Genomic DNA, 19712 nt, shown 5'->3' on the forward strand with positions numbered 1-19712 from the left:
ATTGGTGAAAGTGGGGTTTTGAGATCTCCAAGTATTATTGTGTGGGGTTCAGTGTGTGTTTTGATCTTTAGTAATGTTTCTCTTAGAAATGTGGTTGCCCTTGCATTTGGGTCATATATATTCATAATTGAGACTTTCTCTTGGTGGATTTTTCATTTGATAAATATGAGGTGTCCTTTCCCTTCTTGCTTGACAACTTTTTGTTGAAAGTGAATTTTATTGTATATTAGATTTTATTTTATTTTATTTTATTGGATATTGGCAAGTCCTGCTTCTTTCTTAGGACCAATGACTTGGAGGACTTTCTTCCAGCCTTTAACTCTGAGGTAGTGTCTGTGTTTGTCACTGAGGTGTGTTTCTTGTGTGCAGCAAAATGCATATCCATTCTGTTTTCTTATGTCTTTTTATTGAGGAATTGAGTCCTTTTGATATAGGGAGATATTAAAGACAGTTGATTGTTTGTACGTGTCATGTTTGTTGTTACATGTGTTTGTGATTATCTCCTTGAAAAGGAAATAGGGACAGATTCATAAGGTAGATTGGGAGAAGTGGGTGCTGTGATAGTGATGTAAAGTAAATAAAAATAATTTCAAAAAATGGGAGATGTTATACCTCACTCACCAATAGACTGGTTATCCAAACAGAAACTACACAGAGAAATAATGGGAACTGCAAAGAAGAGCTAATGCTAGCACTCTCTAAAGTTATTCCACAGATAGAAACATAAGGAACATTGCCAAATTCATTTTATGGGGCTGCAGTCACACTGATACCTAAACCAAAGAAAAACCCATCAAAAAATACAATTTCAGATACTTTCACTGATGAATATTGATGCAAAAATATTCAATAAAATACTCACAAACTGAATCCAAGAACACATTAAAAAATATTATCTACCATGATCAAGTAGGGTTCATTACAGAGATACAAGGAATGCTCAATATATGAAAATCTAACAATGTTTCCTCCATATAAACAAAGTGAAAGAAAAAACACACTACCATCTTATTAGCTATAGGGAAAGCCTTTGACACCATAAAAATGCTCATTGATGTTATTAAGTTGTGGAGAGATCAGGGATACAAGGCACATACTTAAACACAAGAAAGGCACCATACAGCAAGCTGATAGCCAGCATCAAATTAAATGTAGAGAAACTTAAAGAAAGTCTACTAAAATCAGAGACAAGAAAAAGCTGTCCACTCCATAGCTATTCAATATAATAGTTGAAGTTATAGCTAGAGCAATAAGACAACTAAATATAATACAAAAGATACAAATTAAAATGAAAAAAAGTCAAAGTGTCACTATTCACAGATGACATTATAGTATACATAAGTAACCCCAAAAGTTCTACCAGGGAACTCCTACAGCTGAAGAACAACTTCAGTAATGTGGTTGGTTATAAAATTAACTCAGAAAAAAAATCAAACGCCATCCTATATACAAATTATAAATAAGCTAAAAAATTATGGAACAACACCCTTCATAATAGCTACAAATTATATAAGATTTCTGGGTGTAACTCTAACTAAGCAAGTGAAAGATCCATATGATAAGAACTTCAGAGGGAAGATGATCTGTGTGAGATCCAGGTTAGACCGATCTACATAACTAAGTCCAGGAATACCAAGAGACATAGACAGTGCTTGTCTAAATACAACAACAAAAATAATAAAACATACAAGCATCAGAAAAAAGATAACAGAGGAAAAATTAAAAGATCAGATGTTGAAACTCACAGAGAGTAAAACTGGGGTGTGGCTCAGCAGTAGGTAAAGTATCTACTTAGAGGAAGGGAGCCTGTCTCATCCATCTCTAAGACCCAATATAAGGGAAATAAAATAATTCACCAAATTCTCTTTCTCTTAAACTATGCTGCCACCGTGAAGACACCAACATGTGCATCTTAGGCAAGGTGCTGAAGGGCAAGTCCATCATTCCTGACGTTGAATTCCATGACACCCCTGAGAAAGGCAAGGCTGAGAACCAGAACCAAGAACGGAGGCCATCAGAACCCTAGCAGCTGCTAGTATTTGCGCAAGCAGTTGCAGGGAGACCAAACCTTGGCTCATTAGACCTCCAGAAAGAGTCCACCGTGAGCCTGTGTGGTGACATCATTCAGCCATCCCAGCTAGCTTCTCCAAGTTTACAACTTCAACAGGATGACACAGGGGTGCCCATGAATACTGCCCATAACTGTTTTGAGCTGGGTGGTGGTGGCACATGCCTGTAATCCTAGCACTCTGGGAGACAGAGGCAGGTGGATTTCTAAGTTCGAGGCCAGCCTGGTCTACAGAGTGAGTTCCAGGACAGCCAGGGCTACACAGAGAAACCCTGTCTCAGAAAAAAAAAGTCCAAAAAATAATAAAACAAAAAAACAAAACACACACACACACACACAGAGAGAGAGAGAGAGAGAGAGAGAGAGAGAGGGAGGGAGAGAGAGAGAGAGACTGTTTTGAGAACAATTCGAACAACTTGAACCTTGTGAGAGAAATGTTGGGAATTTGAATCATGATTTGAAGCGCTGTGAGTTTATGTTCAGTCCATTCAATCTTCAGTCAACCGATTTGGTGACTTCGTATCTTACATTTTATTTAGGGATGTCGGTATTTTAGAAAACGCTAATCAGTTAAGCAGCAGACCAAATAGCAAACCCTTATATGAAGTCAGAACACTTGCACTTACCTGTTGTTTTAATTTTGGTTAGATGTTAATTTCATTCTAAGTGAAAATTATACTTTGACCATTTTTTTCAGTAAATGGTGTTATAAAATAGATATGACTAACTCTAGTGAATTTGCCAAATGCTGATGCTATTTTACACATTTAGAGAAATTTGTTCATATCTCAACTAGGGGAAATAACTGAAGGGTCTGTTAAGATTCAGAAATTTAAATCCTAGTTTTCATTGTTAACACACATTTAAAATTTTCTGGGTATGTTGTCTTGTTTTTTTGTTTTGGCTGTTGTCACCCTTACATTACATTCTTTAAATGAGTGTTTTTAAGACATTGCACTCACTGGCAGCTCAATGTATGAATAGTCTCTAGAGTTAAAAGAATAATATTCACATATCACACTGGGTACTAGCAATATAAAGCTACTTATATTTCTTAGACTTGTTTGATATAAATGAGATTCAAAGCAGTTTTAAAAAATTGTTCCACAAACAAGAAAACTTGTTACTTGTCTGTGATGTAAGTTAAAGTTTGTACAGATCATAGAGGAAAAGTTCGATCACAGGAAAAATCTTTCCTATTCAGTAACATAGGATTTATATAGAATTTGTAACAAAATTTATGTTAAGTAGGGAATCTTACTTACAAGCGTAGATTTTTCAAGGCATGAGGACTGCAGAGATTTCAAGCAGCTGTTTGTTGAGGGCTCAGTCCCGTTCTATAGTCTCTTGTGAACTGGTACTTTCTGTTTCAGAGTCATGATTGTTGAGAAGGAAGCCACCTTCTGGTGTATATACATACATATTTCCTTATGCAACATAGCAGATGAGTATTACCAGAAGTTTAGTTCTACTTTCAAACTTAAACTTGTAGACCACACAAAAACTTATTTAAGAATTTTATAGTAAAGCTCCTTTAAAACTTCTAAAGAGATCCTATTATGATTTTTTTAAATAAAAATCAAATGGCGCGACGTAGAATGTCAGTCTCCGCCCTGTGTTCATATTCTCCCACCTGTGTGTCTACTTCCCTTTTTCCATTGATTTGCAGAGACTGAGGAGAACTTCTTGTCACTAATGGTCTGCTTTGAACAGGTGACCAGTGTTCCCAGGTGGTTTGTGGCTTTAGAATAGTATACCCTTCAAGTCTGTCTACCAACTAAACATCTCTGAGGTTGTCTCTCCTTTGGAATCACCTAAGCCGTGGTCACACCAGCAATCTGGAGCAGACTTTGAAGTAAATAACCAAGCTGTACTAATCCTACTCATGTAACTGTGTTTTAGAGAGCAGCTGCTTTGACCTTTTAAGGCCATCAGCAAGCTAGTGTTTGGGGTGTGGTCTGTTATGGAAATCATGCTTGTTTGAACACTTCCTGCCATGCCTTTTTCGTGTAAGACAGTTGGCTGGTTTTAATCCTAAAAAAAAAAAAAAAAGGAAATAGGAAAAAAAATTTTTTTCCTAAAAAAAATTCAGCAATATCCACTGATTACCTGAAGTCAGGTTTCCTTTCACTGTAACTTAGGCAAATAAATACACACTGCCCATTTTTAATTGATAAAAAAATATTAAAATATAATTATAAAAAAGTGAAGTGATTCTATCTTTACTGGTCAGTCATTTCCAAGGAACTAGGCTTCCTTTTCCTTTATTATCTTTGTATAATCTATAACTTAAAAAATATTGCATTATTCAGAGTACCAACTCTTATTGGGAACTTATGGTTTGTTTCTTTGCTAGGTTATTTTCCCTCTTAATGTTTAAAATAGTAATTAAGCCTATATCTTGTGGCTGTTTTCTTGTCTTGTGTTTTAAATTTTCTTTTCCCTGAGTTCATTCATGAAGACGTGCTTAGATATTGTTAGACATCGAATTATTCTGTTAAAGGCACAATCGCATTTCCTGTATTATGAAAGTAGATTTGAAAAAACAAACAATTTAAAGCAAAAAAAAGAAAAAGAAAGAAAGAAAATGGCAGTTACACCAACAACTAGGGACCACTTTTTGTGACTGAATTAGAAGGATTAAGGGAAATGATGGTGGTAAATGTTTGGCCTGTGAGATGGTTCAGTGTATAGGAGCCTGATGTCTGCCTCAGGGCCTGAGTCTGACTGACAGGATCAACATTATGCAAGGAAAATTGATTACTGAAGGTGTTCCCTGACCTCTATGCAAATGCTTTGACATATATGGATGTATATGTGCAGGCACACACACACATCACATACACACACACACACACACACACACATACACACAAACACTAAAAACAAATGACTAGATAAGCAGGTATAAATTAAAAGTCATAATAGAAAGTACACACATCAAAAAAAGAACAAACAACCAGAAATATTGGAGCCCATTTGTAACCCGTCACTTGATACTATGGAGAAAAGACTAAAAATTTAATTCCATGCTGATATACACAGCAGCACACTTCTCAGAAACATTACAACATGTTGAAAATAAGGAAATATGGGCTGGAGAGATAGCTCAGAGGTTAAGAGCACCAACTGCTCTTCCAGAGGTCCTGAGTTCAATTCTCAGCAACCACATGGTGGCTCACAACCATCTGTAATGGGGTCTGCTGCCCTCTTCTGGTATGTCTGAAGAGAGCAATGGTGGTGTGCCCATATGCATAAAATAATAAATAAATAAATCTTTAAAAAAAATAAAGAAATATTTCACATAAAATGTGAAAAAGAAGAAAGCAAACCCACGCTTAAATGTGCCTTATTGTGTGAGATATGCATACGTGTCTGCTGTAATGTGTGTGATAGTACAGGTCAGGCAGACACTGATGGGACTGTGGAAATGTCATCTATGAAGAACTGCTTTCAGAGGGTCTACTGCATGGCCTAGCCACAGGATTGGGAAAGTCAGAGCGGGGTGCATGAAGAGAAGAGTTCCTCTTCTTTTAAGACTGCTGAAATACAACCACATCAGGAGGACTTCCCTGCCTCCAGGGCCACACCCTATGTTATTATCCCTTCAGATGTGTCTGTAGCTGTGCTCAAGAACACTTGCAGCCTCTGGAAGGAGATGCCATGATCGTCACCTTCATAGCCCTGCTGTGTCCGGGTGAGATGTGAAGAGTGGGAAGGGATACTGAGGTTTGGAAATTATTCTGGCCTATAACTGAGCACTCAGCTGTGAGGCAACCCAGGGTCTCAGGTGGTTCTTGAGGGGTGGTTCTGAGGCTTCAGGGTCAAACTTCTCACATGAAACTCACTTCCAGGATTGAATCTGTGCCTCAGGACTCCAGAGCTGGCAGGAGAGTGTGTCTGCAGCGCTGCAGACCTGCTCTTCCCTTCATATCCAGGAGCCATTCCATGGCAGTGATGGCGGAAAACATAACATGTGTGTTAGTCCTGGGGATGACTAAAGGGTCAAGGGGTTGAGGACTGTAATCTGAGGATGGATGTCTTGGGTCCTAACTGTTCTTTTCCTTGCAGAGACCCTCCTTAAGCCTATCCTCAGAGTACATCCAGACTCTGTGGTCTCCATGCACACAAAGGTGACCTTCTTGTGTGAAGGGATAACAGGAGCCAAGTATTGTCTCTATAATGAGGGCAACCTAGATCTATCGTGCACGGGACTTTCATCTGAGCCTGGGAACAAGGTTGAATTCTCCATCTCAAAAGTTGACCAGCAACATGCAGGACAATACCACTGTTACTATTACAGGCATGGTAGATGGTCAGAGAACAGTGACTCCCTGGAGCTGGTGGTGACAGGTAAACAATACCCTTTCCTCAGGCTTTGCTGTCAAGAAGTTAGTGTTGTATCACCATCTCACGGGTGATACTGAGATAATAAGGCCTGACACATTTAACTAATTTCTCCTTCTCTTCTAGGAGCAGACAATAAACCCACCCTGGCAGCCCAGTCCAGCCCTGTGGTGGCACCAGGATTTAATGTCATGCTCCAATGTGTCTCAGGACAGGAAAATGACATGTTCATTCTAAGGAAGGACCACAGAAGCTCTTCTGGAAGCAGAAATCACAGTATAACAACATCACTGGGAAAGGTCATGCCCTGTTCTCTGTGGGTCCAGTGACCTCCAGCCAGAGGTAGACATTCAGATGCTACAGCTATTATGGAAATAGACCACAGGTGTGGTCAGATGCTAGCGACTCCCTAGAGCTCCTGTTGTCAGTTGAGGAACCACAAGCTTTTCCAGAGAAGGATGTTGAGGGAAGCCTTGCTGTGTGGTGTTTGTGAGAAACCAAGACTCACTCCTTAGTCCACTGACTCAGAACATGGAACACAGTGGGACCTGAGATACAGAGTCCAACAAAGAAAGTGGTACTGAAACACAGGATGTCCAAGAGAGTGATTAGTCTTCCTGGGATTTTCTTCTACTCTGCATCAGTTTAAATGACATCTCCAAGTGTGACTTCCTGCCACTTTGGAACAGACCCATCTCCTTCTCTCCTACTTCCTTATAGGGAAGCTCCGCAAACCCATCATCAAGGCTGAGCCAAGCTCCGTGATCCCTTCCACAAGTCCCATGACAACCTGGTGTCATGGTACCCTGGATGCAGAAATATATTTACTGCCTCAAGAGGGAAGCAAGAAACCCCAAGGAGCACAGGCCCCAGAGAGGCCCGGGGACAAGGCTAAGTTCTCGATCTCTTATGTGACACAACAGCATGCAGGGAAATATTGTTGTTACTGTTACACCTCAACTGGCTGGTCAGAGCCCAGTGACATCCTGGAACTAGTGGTGACAGGTGAGGGGACAGTGAGATTATTAGCCTGACACTCTCAGGAAATTTCACCTTCCTGAGACTAGCTAAAGAGAAACTTGTGGCTCTGTGAGACCGTTTAACACGCTGTCTCTCTCCTAGGAATCTACAATAAACCCATCATGTCATCCCTGGCTAGCCCTGTGGTAACTTCAGGAGCAAACACAACCATCAAGTGTGTCTCACAGAATCTGCATCGGTACGATAAGTATATTCTCACCAAGGGAGATCAGAACTTCCTCACCTCCCTGGACACACGGTATATACATTCTTGTAGACAGTACAAAGCACTGTTCATTATTGGACGCATGACTCCAAGCCACACAGGGATTTTCAGATGCTATGGTTATTACAAACATTCCCCACAGTTGTGGTCTGTACCCAGTGAGCCTCTGGAAGTATTCCTTTCAGGTGAGTGGGCGCCATCATTCACTAATCATGTTTTGAAACTTCAATCCCTTGCAACAGGCCTGCCCCTCTATGGAGTTGCAGGTAGAGAATGACCAAATGGAGAGCCTGTGTTCTAAACCAGAGCCTCATTGAGGAAGGCCGTGTGACCTGCCGAGATGGGGAGGCATACGTGTTTGGTGAAAACTAATTCCCTCACCTTTCACATTCCCTCTAAGGCTGTCCAAGAAGCCCTCTCTGTTAATTTTCAAAGACTGTATCCTGCACCATGCAGTCTTGTTTAGACATCAGCTATGACAGATTTACTCTGTATGAGGAGGGGGAAGCTGACTTACCTCAGAACTGTAGGCAGTGGAACCCAGCTAGACTTTCCTTGGCCAGTGTCACACTTGTCCATGTGAACAACTCTACTAGAAGTCAGTATAGATGTTATGGTGCATGCAACCTCTCCTCTAAGTGTTGGGCCTCCAGTGACCCCCCTAGACATCCGGATCAGAGTTGAGGAACTAAATAGATTCAATCAGGTACCCAGCCTTTGCTCAGGATCCCATTGGAGGAGCCTAGGAGATGGTGACTGGGATGAAGGACAGGGCTCTTAGGCAGACATGCAGAGACAGACCAACAGATGAGCTCAGTCAGAGAAGAGAGAAAGAGTTCCGGGTGCTCACAGAAGACACGTGTGGGGTTTCAGCTCAGAACAAGTTAAGCATCTCTCATCATCTCTCTTCTCTTTAGGACAGCTCCGTATCACTCCTTCCCTCTCAGTGAAGCCTAACTCCACAGTACACTTAGGAGAGAGTGTGACCTTGCTGTGTTGGTCATGGAAGCCAGTGGACAATTTCATTCTCTCCAAAGAGGGATCAGTACAACAACTCCTGCATCAAAAATCAAAGTTCAGTAATGGTCAGTTTCAGGCAGAATTCTCCATGACTGCTGTGACCTCCAACCTGACAGGCACATACAGATGCTATGGCTCTCAAGAGTCATCTCTCTACTCGTTGTCTCATGCCAGTGTCCCTGTGGAACTCACAGTCTCAGGTAAGATGAATCTGATATCTCAGAGAGACTTAAAATTTGAAGCTTAGGAGAACAATTGATGTGGGCAGGGTTAAGTGGACAATAGGAATGGTTTGTCACAAAGCACTAGTTTGTCCTCAGCACTGAAATGGATGGCAACAGTGATCCTTCAAGTAATGTACACTCCGTCCTCTATTGCAATCTAGATTTGAAATAGACAGCATGAGGATTGTAGGGGTGTTAAAGGGCAAATGCAGGATGGTAAGCGGGAAGAACATTCTCTTCTTGTTCTGTTTCCTATGACCCATTGGAGAACCCAGGCAACCACCCGCAAGGCACATCCGACCAGCTGGAAAGTATCAGGTACCTCTGTGTAGGTTGTATGCTATAAACACAGCCAGCATAACAGAAATGAGAATCCAACCATGTTCTGAACATCATAGATTCAGAACAGTATTGCTTCAGGCAGCAAAGGCCCCCAGTATGTAGAGAGACAGTAGTTCATTTACTGAGGAAACATCTCATCATGAATTTCCCTTCCTCTCTACCCCAAACGCATCTGTTCCCTGGACATTCTCTCTCAACAGTTCTTCAACCTAAGAACTGGATTTCCTTACAGAAAACTTTGGATCATCAGATTTTATTCTTGGACTCTGGAAACCTTAAAAGATAGACTTCTTTCTCTTCAGATTCTCTCTCAGCTGCATGGATGATCTGTCTCTGGCTGGCCCAAGTCTCAAAGACCAGAATCCCAAGGACTATGAGGACCATGGCAGCAATCCCCAACCCGATGAGATTCTCCATTGTGAGATCCTGTTTCCCTACAGCTGTGGTTTTAGACACAGAAATTCCAGAACTTAGGAATGGTCAAATTTCCCACAAGATAATTAAGTGTCCATCCAGGGTCCCTTGCTTGCCTGAACAGAATGTGGACCCTCTGTTTCCCCTGCTATGATTTTGAGTAATGTTTATTCAACTGCCTTAGGTTTTGGCAAGTTCTAAGATGGGCTGTTGGTCTCAGCTTGTCCTGAGTACAGAATAAGAGGAGTAGGACGTGTGTGTGCTAAAGAGACAAGAATGTTTCCTCCAAGTTCCACTTTATGATAATCATGTACTGTAAATGCCAATCATTCCACCATATAAGCTCATGAAGTTCTGGGATGAATCTTTCCTTCAGCACAGCTGGGTTCCCTCTCTTACTCTTATCAGATTATTTAGCACTGTTGTGTTAAAAGTTAAGCCAATCACAAAACAGTGAAAACAGCAAATTCAGAGGAGAAGAAATTGATAAGACATTCCAGGCAGTGGTCCCCGGGTCACTTCTCTGAGCAATCACAGGGCCATTCTGAGTAGTGGCCCTGGCGAGCTCATCAGAGGCTGTGCAGACACAGATCCTCAGTGTTTTTTTGGTTGTTTGTTTTGTTTGTTTTTGCTGAATGCTGGTTCCCTTGTCACACTTAGATCCTTCCATCTCTTCTTTGAGCTAAGCATTTCCCTGGTGTGTGTGTGTAAGTGTGTGTGTGAGAGAGAGAGAGAGAGAAAGAGACAGACAGAGAGACAGAGAGACAGAGAGACAGACAGAGACAGAGATACAGAGAGAGGCACAGAGAGACACAGAGAGACAGAGACAGAGAAACAGAGACAGACACACACACACAGAGGGAGGGAGGGTGGGAGAGACAGAGAGAGTAGATGGTAGGTCACTGTGATTTTACCTAATACTTTCCCTAATAACATAGCAATCTCACATTAAGCATACATCCTACTACTGACACATCTAACACTTACTTTCATTCTCTTTATAATCAATTTTGAGACTACAGTTTTTTAGACAAACAGGACAGGTTATAGTGTGAGGAGAGGTGCATTATTTTAGATGACTCAAGGTTTAGTTATAGACAATCCCTGGAGAGAGAATGTGAAGAGTGAAAAGGCAATAAGACGATGTGTGGAGAGAATGTGAGGAGAGGGTATGGAGTGTGTGTGTGTGTGTGTGTGTGTGTGTGTGTGTGTGTGTGTGTGTGTAAAAGGAGAGTGCATGTGGTGTGTGTGAGGTGTGTGTGAAGAGTGTGTGTGTGTGTGTGAGGAAAAGGAAGCACAGAGGTGTGTAGGAGTGTGGAAGCTCAAGGAAAGAAAAAGCACAAAAGAGAAAAGCAGATTGTGCAAGAGAATGAAGGCTGGGTGCAGCTCAAACTGTGCGCAAGCTAGCAAGCAAGAGAGAAGGGGCAGAGAGAGACAGAGAGGGGGGAGAGAGAGACAGAGACAGAGAGAGACAGAGACAGAGAGAGACAGAGACAGAGAGAGAGAGAGAGACAGAGAGAGAGAGAGAAAAAAAGAGAGAGAAAGAGAAAGAGAAAGAGAAAGAGAAAGAGAAAGAGAAAGAGAAAGAGAAAGAGAGAGAATCTCCGCTTCCAGTTGAAAACTCCAATTAAGTGTCAAGGTTGGACCCAAACAACCAAGTATGCCCGCCATCAGTCATCTGAGACAAGTTCCTCACACGGAGATTATAACCACAAGAGGGCAGCACATCTTCCTGCTGAGACTCATGCCTGTCGGGAGGAAGGTGTGACTGAGCTCACAGCATGGGAAAAGAAGTCTCACCAGTTCAGTGCCATAGGCCATCACTTATTGTCAAGTCAGGAAAAACAGCCAGAAAAGAGACACCATATCCACGTGACACACAGGGCATGGCAGCTCACAGGGTTCATGAAACACAGAGACTGGGTCAGAAATGGCCCCTTAGTAAAAGACATAATTAAAAAAAAAACTTGGGATATACTTCCACTGTGGGAGCTTTATAGTAAATATATTGATGATTAATTTTTTTGAAGACAAACACAGGCATAAAATGTAGTTAATAATGTCCATCACATACTGTAGAGATTTGTTTGTTTGTTTGTTTATGAGAAAGGGCCTGATATATTCTGGGCAGACTCAAACTTACTGCACAACGACCTTAACTTCCACTCCTCCTAAGTCCATCTGCTGGGGGCTGAGATCACAGAAATGAGCCTCCACATCGGATTTATGCAGAGCTGGAGATCAAATCCTCTGAGGAAACTCAACAAATACTTTACCAACTTATCTCTTTTCTCATTTAATAGAGGACATGTATAGACAGCCACACAATAAGCAATTATGGATGTTTTCTAGGCTCAGTAGCAAAGGGGAAAATACAAAGTAATCGCTAGCTCATCCTCTACGTGACAAACAGTCCATGTGTTAGCCCTGGGCCAGTCTTTCAAGATGATGTGAGTTAGAAGATTTTCCTCAGAGAACACATTCCATTCCTAGCTTGGGATCATTACAAAAGTAGAGGCTAATGTAGGATCTCCTTTTGGGGAGACCCCCCACTCCATTCTCGGGATAGCGTACACCCAAGGAAACGCAAGAGACCGACTTGATGCAAACGCATGAGGTAGTTTATTATCAGAGCTCTGGGCCGACACGTATCTCACACAGGAGACAGAGGAGTTGACCCTGAGGCTCAAAAGTTAGGGGTTTATATAGGAAAAGTCAGGGGGGTTGGCGCGGTTACACATGATTTGCTGATTTAAACATTGGCGGGAGATTCTGGGAGGGTGGGCTTTTTGGCATACGTGCAGATTGGGCCGTCAGCAATGTAGGAGGGCGGTTTATTTTTGTTAGCAGGAAGGTCACTTTGACATTAGTAAACTGCATCCAAGGGACAGGAGACAGGAAACTCCAGTCCAGATGGTGTTTGACCCATAGGAGTTTTCCCAGGCATGCCCCTTATCTTTTATGGCCGGTCTGTTTGTGGAATGGCTCAACCACAACCTTGCTTCAAGCTTGTCCAGTGTGCCCTGGCTCTAGTCTGCTTGCTGCCTCAACTATGGATTCTGAAAAGTCCCAACTCCCTTCGCTAAGAAAATCCTATGACCCAGAGGTGGTGGATGACAACAAGAAGGCTCCTCTGTGAACACTGCTGATAGGTTGCACAGATGAGCTCCCAGTGTTGTTACAGTATATATCTAAAGCCCCATGAAGCCCACTACGGACTGAACCCAGCAAGGGATGGGAAATGAAGGATCCCATCCTGAGGTGACGAGCTATTGGCACCTTACGCACTCCTGGAGAAGAGAGAGTCAGCTTTCATTAAGGGTGTGGCCAGTTCTGTAAAGACAGCACAGACTGGACTGCATGGAAGAAGGAAAAAACAGATAGGTGTGTAGGGAGGGCAGGGGCTGGGGAAAGAATTGGGGAAAACGGTTAAATCAGAACACATGGCTTAATGTTTTAAACAACAGATTTCTAAAAAATGAAGAAAGTTGGAATTCTAGGAAAGACTGATAACAGATATGAACTTAAATTTCAGTGAGATTTGGAGCAACACACTTGTTACACCAGAAGAAAGACAAAACAATCAGCTGATTGAGAAAAGATAGAGTTCGAGGCCAGCCTGATCTACAGAGTGAGTTCCAGGACAGCCAGGGCTACACAGAGAAACCCTGTCTTGAAAAAACCAAAAAAATCCAAAAATCTAAAACAAGAGAGAGAGAGAGAGAGAGAGAGAGAGAGAGAGAGAGAGAGAGAGAGAGAGAGAGAAGATAATGTCACAAGGGATAAGATGGTCCAATGGTTAGAAACACTGATTGCTCTTGCAGAGAACCTGAAATCAAGCCCAAGTAACCATACTGTGGTTCACAACCACTACTAACTTCAGTCCCAGGGAATCCAGTGATCAATTCTGAACACAACATATACAAGGCACATGAATGTTGGACAGGGGGGGGGGAGAGAAGCAAAATACTCATACCTGTAGATTAAATAGATCTAAAATTAAATCTTCAGGACATAAACACTCATAGGAAAAATACACAAGTTTATTAAATGAACAGGAAAAATGAGAACTCTCATGGGATTAAACAGCACATTTCCAACAACATGAAATTCAGGGGAAGAAGCAAAAAAGTTCACATTAGTAAGGAGGGTAAGCAGATAGACCGGTGAAGGGAAAAGGAAGATGGAGGGAGGAGGGCTCAATCCTAACACAGTAGATACAGGCTTTAAATTTTAAACACAAGGCTGGGTGTGGAGGCCCACATCTCTAATCCCAGCACTTGGAAAGCATAGGGAGATTTCTATGAGGTCTAGTTTAGACTGGTCTATTTAACCAGGTCCAAGACAACCAGGACTACATAGCCAGGGACTATCTCAATACAACCACAAAGATAACTCAATCCATCAGCATAAGAAAAAAGATAACAGGAAAAACTCAAACTCCAAAAAAATGAAAATTACTGAGTAAAACTGTCTTGTAGCTCAATGGTAAAATATGCTCTTAAAACATTGGAGGCTAGCCGGGAAGTGGTGGCACACGCCTTTAATCCCAGCACTTGGGAGGCAGAGGCAGGTGGATTTCTGAGTTCCAGGACAGCCTGGTCTACAGAGTGAGATCCAGAACAGCCAGGGCTACACAGAGAAACCCTGTCTCAGAAAAAGAAAGAAAGAAAGAAAGAAAGAAAGAAAGAAAGAAAGAAAGAAAGAAAGAAAGAAAGAAAGAAAGAAAGAAAGAAAGAAAGAAAGAAAGAAAGAAAGAAAGAAAGAAAGAAAGAAAGAAAAGAAAAAAAGAAAAGAAAGAAAAGAAAGAAAAGAAAAGAAAAAAGAAAAGAAAAGAAAGAAAAGAAAAGAAAAAAGAAAAGAAAAGAAAAAAGAAAAGAAAAAAGAAAAGAAAAGAAAAGAAAAAAGAAAAGAAAAAAGAAAAGAAAAGAAAAAAACAGGAAAAAAATAATTTTACTGAGCTCTTTCTCTTGAACTATGCCAGCATGCAGACACCAACATGTAACTATTTGGCAAGGCACTGAAGGGCAAGTCCAATGTTTTGAGGCTGAATTCAGGACACCACTAAGGATGTCAAGACTGAGATCCAGGACCAAGAAGTCATCAAAACTCCAGCAGCTGCTGATATTTCCCACCAGCAGGCGGAGGGAGACAGAACCCTGGCTGACTACAATATCCAGAAAGGTCCACTCTGCAGCTGGTGCTGGGCCTGTGTGCTGGCATCCTCCACAAGCCCATTGCTAGCTTCTCAAGTTTAGAACTGCAACACGACAATGCACTGGTGCTCATAAATGCTGCCCGCACCTGCACCACTGTGTGTTGAACTTCAATAAGAATCATGGTCATCATCTTATCAAAAGCAATCTACAGATTCAGCGCAATCTCCATCAAAATTCCAACTCATTTCTTCATAGAGTTAGAAAGAGCAATTCTCAGCGGGAGTGGGGAGTGGGGGGGGTGTGGCAGAGGTGGTGCACACCTTTAAACCCAGCAGTTGGGAGGCAGAGGCAGGCAGATTTCTGAGTTGGAGGCCAGTCTGGTCTACAAAGTGAGTTCCAGGTTAGCCAGGGCTATACAGAGAAACCCTGTCTCAAAAAATACCAAAAAACAAAAACAAAAAAAAAAAAAGAAAGAAAGAAAGAAAGAAAGAAAGAAAGAAAGAAAGAAAGAAAGAAAGAAAGAAAGAAAGAAAGAAAGAAAGAGCAATTCTCAAATTCATCTGGAATAACAAAAAAAAAAAAAAACAGGATAGCAAAAATTATTCTCAACAGTAAAAGAAGTTCTGGGGGAATCACCATCTATATATCCCTATAGAGCAATAGTGACAACTGCATGGTATTGGTACAGTGACAGGCAGGAAGATCAATGGAATAAAACTGAAGACCCAGAAATGAAACCACACACCTATGGTCACATGATTTTTGACAAAGGACCGAAAACCAAGCAGTGGAAAAAAGATAGCTTTTTCAACAAATGGTGACGGTTCAACTGGAGGTCAGCATGCAAAAGAATGCAAATGAATCCATTCTTATCTCCTTGTACAAAGCTCAAGTCCAAGTGGGTCAAGGACCTCAACATGAAACCAGACACACTGAAACTAATCGAAAAGAACGGGGAGGGGGGGAGCCAGGTGGTGGTGGCAGCAGCAGCAGCAGCAGTCCACGCCTTTAATCCCAGCACTTGGGAGGCAGAGGCAGGCAGATTTCTGAGTTCAAGGCCACCCTGGTCTACAGAGTGAGTTCCAGGACAGCCAGGGCTACACAGAAGAGAAACCCTGTCTTGGGGGGGCGGGGGGGGGGGAATCTAAAAAAAAAGTGGGCTAAAGAGATGGCTCAGCGGTTAAGAGCACTGATTGCTCTTCTGAAGGTCCTGAGTTCAATCCCCAGCAACCACATGGTGGCTCACAGCCATCTGTAATGGGATCCCGTGCCCTCTTCTGATGTGTCTGAAGATGGCAACAGTGTACTCACATACATTAAATAAATAAATAAATAAATAAATAAATAAATAAATAAATAAATAAAAATTTTTAAAGTGGAGCGCAGAGCCAAACTGGGAATTCTCAACTGAGGAATCTTGAATGTCTCTAAAGCACCTAAAGAAATGCTCAGCATCCTTAGTTACCCGAGAAATGCAAATCAAAAGAAACCTGAGATTCTACCTCACACAAGTCAGAATGACTAAGATCAAAAACTCAGGGGACAGCAGATACTGGCAAGCATGTGGAGAAGGGGGACACTTCTTCATTGCTGCTGGGACTGCAAGCATGTGGAGAAGGGGGAACACTCCTTCATTGCTGGTGGGACTGCAAGCATGTGGAGAAGGGGGAACACTCCTTCATTGCTGCTGGGACTGCAAGCATGTGGAGAAAGGGGTACACTCCTTCATTGCTGCTGGGACTGCAAGCATGTGGAGAAGGGGTACACTCCTTCATTGCTGGTGGGACTGCAAGCATGTGGAGAAGGGGTACACTCCTTCATTGCTGGTGGGACTGCAAGCATGTGGAGAAGGGGTACACTCCTTCATTGCTGGTGGGACTGCAAGCTTGTAGAGAAGGGGGTACACTCCTTCATTGCTGCTGGGACTGCAAGCTTGTAGAGAAGGGGGTACACTCCTTCATTGCTGCTGGGACTGCAAGCATGTGGAGAAGGGGGTACACTCCTTCATTGCTGGTGGGACTGCAAGCATGTGGAGAAGGGGGGACACTCCTTCATTGCTGCTGGGACTCCAGCTGGTAAAACCACTCTGGAAATCAATCTGACAGTTCCTGAGAAAAATGTAACTAGTTCCACCTGAGGACTCAGCTATACCCAAAAGATGGCCCAAAATATAACAAGGACACAGGCTATGTTCATAGCAGCCTTATTTATAATAGTCAGAAGCTGGAAAGAACCCAGATGTCCCTCAACAGAGGAATGGATACAGAAAATGTGGTATATATACACAATGGAATACTACTCAGCTATTAAAAAAAAAAAGGAATTCATGAAATTCCCACGAAAATGGATGAAGCTAGAAAATATACTGAGTGAGGTAACTCAGAAACTAAACAACAGACATGTTATACACTCACTAATATGTGAATATTAGCTCCAAAGTTCACAATACCCATGATACAACCCACAGACCATATGGAGTACACAAGGAAGGAAGACTGCGGTGTGGATGCTTCAGTCCTGCACTGAGGGGGGAACAGGATGATTGGGGGTACAGGGAGAGGGGTACCAGGGAAGGAGAAAGGAGGAGGAGGAAAAGGGTGGCGGTATCAGGAGCTGGAGGAGATGGGAGAGAGATTCAGGGAGTCAGGAGATCGAACAAAATTATGCAGCAGGGGGGATGAACTGGGAATAGCCACTGGAGGGTCCCAGACACCAGGGACATGTGAGGCTCCCAGGACCCAACGGTGATGACTTTAACCAAGATTCCCAGAGAAGGGGGAAATAGAACCTGGTGAAACCAACATCAGTAGATAGGCAAAGCCCCTGGTCAAGGTATGGGGTCACCTACCCATCCCAAAGTTTTAATACAGAAATGTTCCTGTACTAAGGAAAAACAGTGACAGAAATGGAACAGAGACCAAAGGAAGGGCCAACTGGGGACCGCCCAGTTGCTTAGTACTTGAGGAAGGCAGCCCCATTCCTGTGTGGCTTCTCTGCCTCCAGGGCCACACCCTGCTTCCAATCCTCTCAGAAGGGCTTTGCCTGAAGCTCTGCCCTCAAGCTTAGTTGCAGCCTCTGGGAAGAGATGCCTTGACCTTTCACATGGCTGCTCTGCGGCCATGAGCAGTGAACAGGGGGAGGGGATACTGGGGCCTAGAAATGATCAAGGCCTGTAGCTCAGGCCTCGCCCATCAGGAAACCTCAGGATCTCGGGCAGTTCTGCAAAGGGGACGATTTGGTCAGCCTTAGGGACAAATCTCTTACAAAGAACTCTCTTCCGGGACTGACTCTGGGCCTCTGGATCCCAGTGTCGACATGTGTGTGTGTCTGCAGTCTCCTGAAAAGCTCTTTTCTTCATATCCAGGAGCCATGCCTGGGCAGTGATGGTGTAAAACCCCACGTGTGTGTTATTCCTGACTGAAAGGTCCCGGGGTTAAGGATTGCAATCTGAGGGTGGGTGTCCTGAGTCTTAGCTGCTCTGTTATTGCAGGGTCCCTCCGAAAGCCAATCCTCAGAGTATAACCAGACTCCATGGTCTCAATGGTGACCATGGTGACCTTCTTGTGTGAGGAGACCATCGGAGCCAATGAGTACAGTCTCTATAAAAAACACATACAAGAATCACAAAGAAAGAACCAACAGAAGCCAGCAAACAAGGGTGAAGTCTCATCCTCAAATGTAGACCAGCAAAATGCAGGACGACAGCAATGTTCCTACAGGACCCAGGCTAAATCATTGGACTACAGTGACCCCCTGGAGCGAGTGGTGATGGTTGAGAACACACACAGGACCTTAGGCCTCAGGTTTTGGCTGTCCAGACTTAGCTCTGTTAACAGGAATGCCCATCCGCACTGTGAGGACCTCAGAGCCAAGAAGGATAATGGCAGCTGGGGATATTTAACTGATTCCTCCTTCTCTCTGAGGAGCCTACTGGAAACCCAGCCTTTGAGCTCAGACCAGCCCTGTGGTGACTTCAGGAAGGTATGTCACCATCCAGTGTGAGTCCTGGCAGAAATATCACAGTTTCATTCTGACTGTAGAAGGACCACAGAAGCTTTCTTGGGAGGCAGGACTCACAGTATAACCACTACACAAGGAAATGCCATGCCCTGTTCCCTGTGGACTCTGTGACACACACCCCCCACCAGAGACGGACACGCAGATGCTACACCTATGACATACTTGTGGTCAGCTCCTAGTGAACCCCTGGAGCTCCTGGTCTCAGGTGAGGAACCCCAACCTTTCCATAGAATGATATTGAAAGGATACAGGTGTTCAGAGACCAGTTGGGGTGTGGTGCATGTGAGGATCCAGGTTTCTATAGAACTTTGACACAGAGCACAGGAAACAGGGGGACCGAAGATACAGAATACAAGGCTCACAGTGACAGCCAAGCCCAGACTTCCCAGTGGGGAGATGATTCTTTTTGTTTGTTTGGTTGGTTTGGTTTGTTTCTTTCGAGACAGGGTTTCTCTGGGTACCCCTGACTGTCCTGGAACTCACTCTGTAGACAAGGCTGGACTTGAACTCAGAAATCCGCCTGCCTCAGCCTCCCAAGTGCTGGGATTAAAGGCGTGTACCACCACGCCCGGCAGGATATAGGTTTCAAAATATTCAGTGTGTGCTGAAAACTGAAATGTCTCCTGTGTGCTACGGCCTCACTCGCTCTTGGTTTTTCTGGGACCACGCATCTTCCAGCTCCTGTCCCCTTCCTGGTTCATCGGCATGTGTCTGGTTGTCCTCTGAGAGGAAAACCTGGATGAAGAAGCCCACAGAGATATCTAAGGGACAGCAACTCCTGGCGGTGGACACAGAACAAACGCAACTAGAGCAGATAATCCATAGGGATCTTTTGCCTGCATGGGTGTCTCTGCATCGCATGCATGCATGAT

General features: G+C 43.2%; 1 protein-coding gene and 1 pseudogene across 1 annotated transcript; both read left to right on the forward strand.

Moving 5' to 3' along the window:
• The first annotated feature begins 5731 nt into the window (after positions 1–5731).
• Positions 5732–9862, forward strand: LOC127666788 (leukocyte immunoglobulin-like receptor subfamily B member 3A). Its single transcript, XM_052159791.1, is given in 8 exon segments — positions 5732–5765; positions 6140–6421; positions 6542–6649; positions 6652–6841; positions 7134–7420; positions 7538–7846; positions 8579–8881; positions 9846–9862. Coding segments are annotated over 8 exon segments (1530 nt in total).
• Positions 9863–10804: 942 nt separating this feature from the next.
• Positions 10805–19712, forward strand: part of LOC127666871 (leukocyte immunoglobulin-like receptor subfamily B member 3) — a 15598-nt pseudogene continuing 6690 nt past the window's right edge.

The sequence above is a fragment of the Apodemus sylvaticus genome, chromosome 1 (assembly GCF_947179515.1).
Source record: "Apodemus sylvaticus chromosome 1, mApoSyl1.1, whole genome shotgun sequence".
Lineage (NCBI taxonomy): Eukaryota > Metazoa > Chordata > Mammalia > Rodentia > Muridae > Apodemus > Apodemus sylvaticus.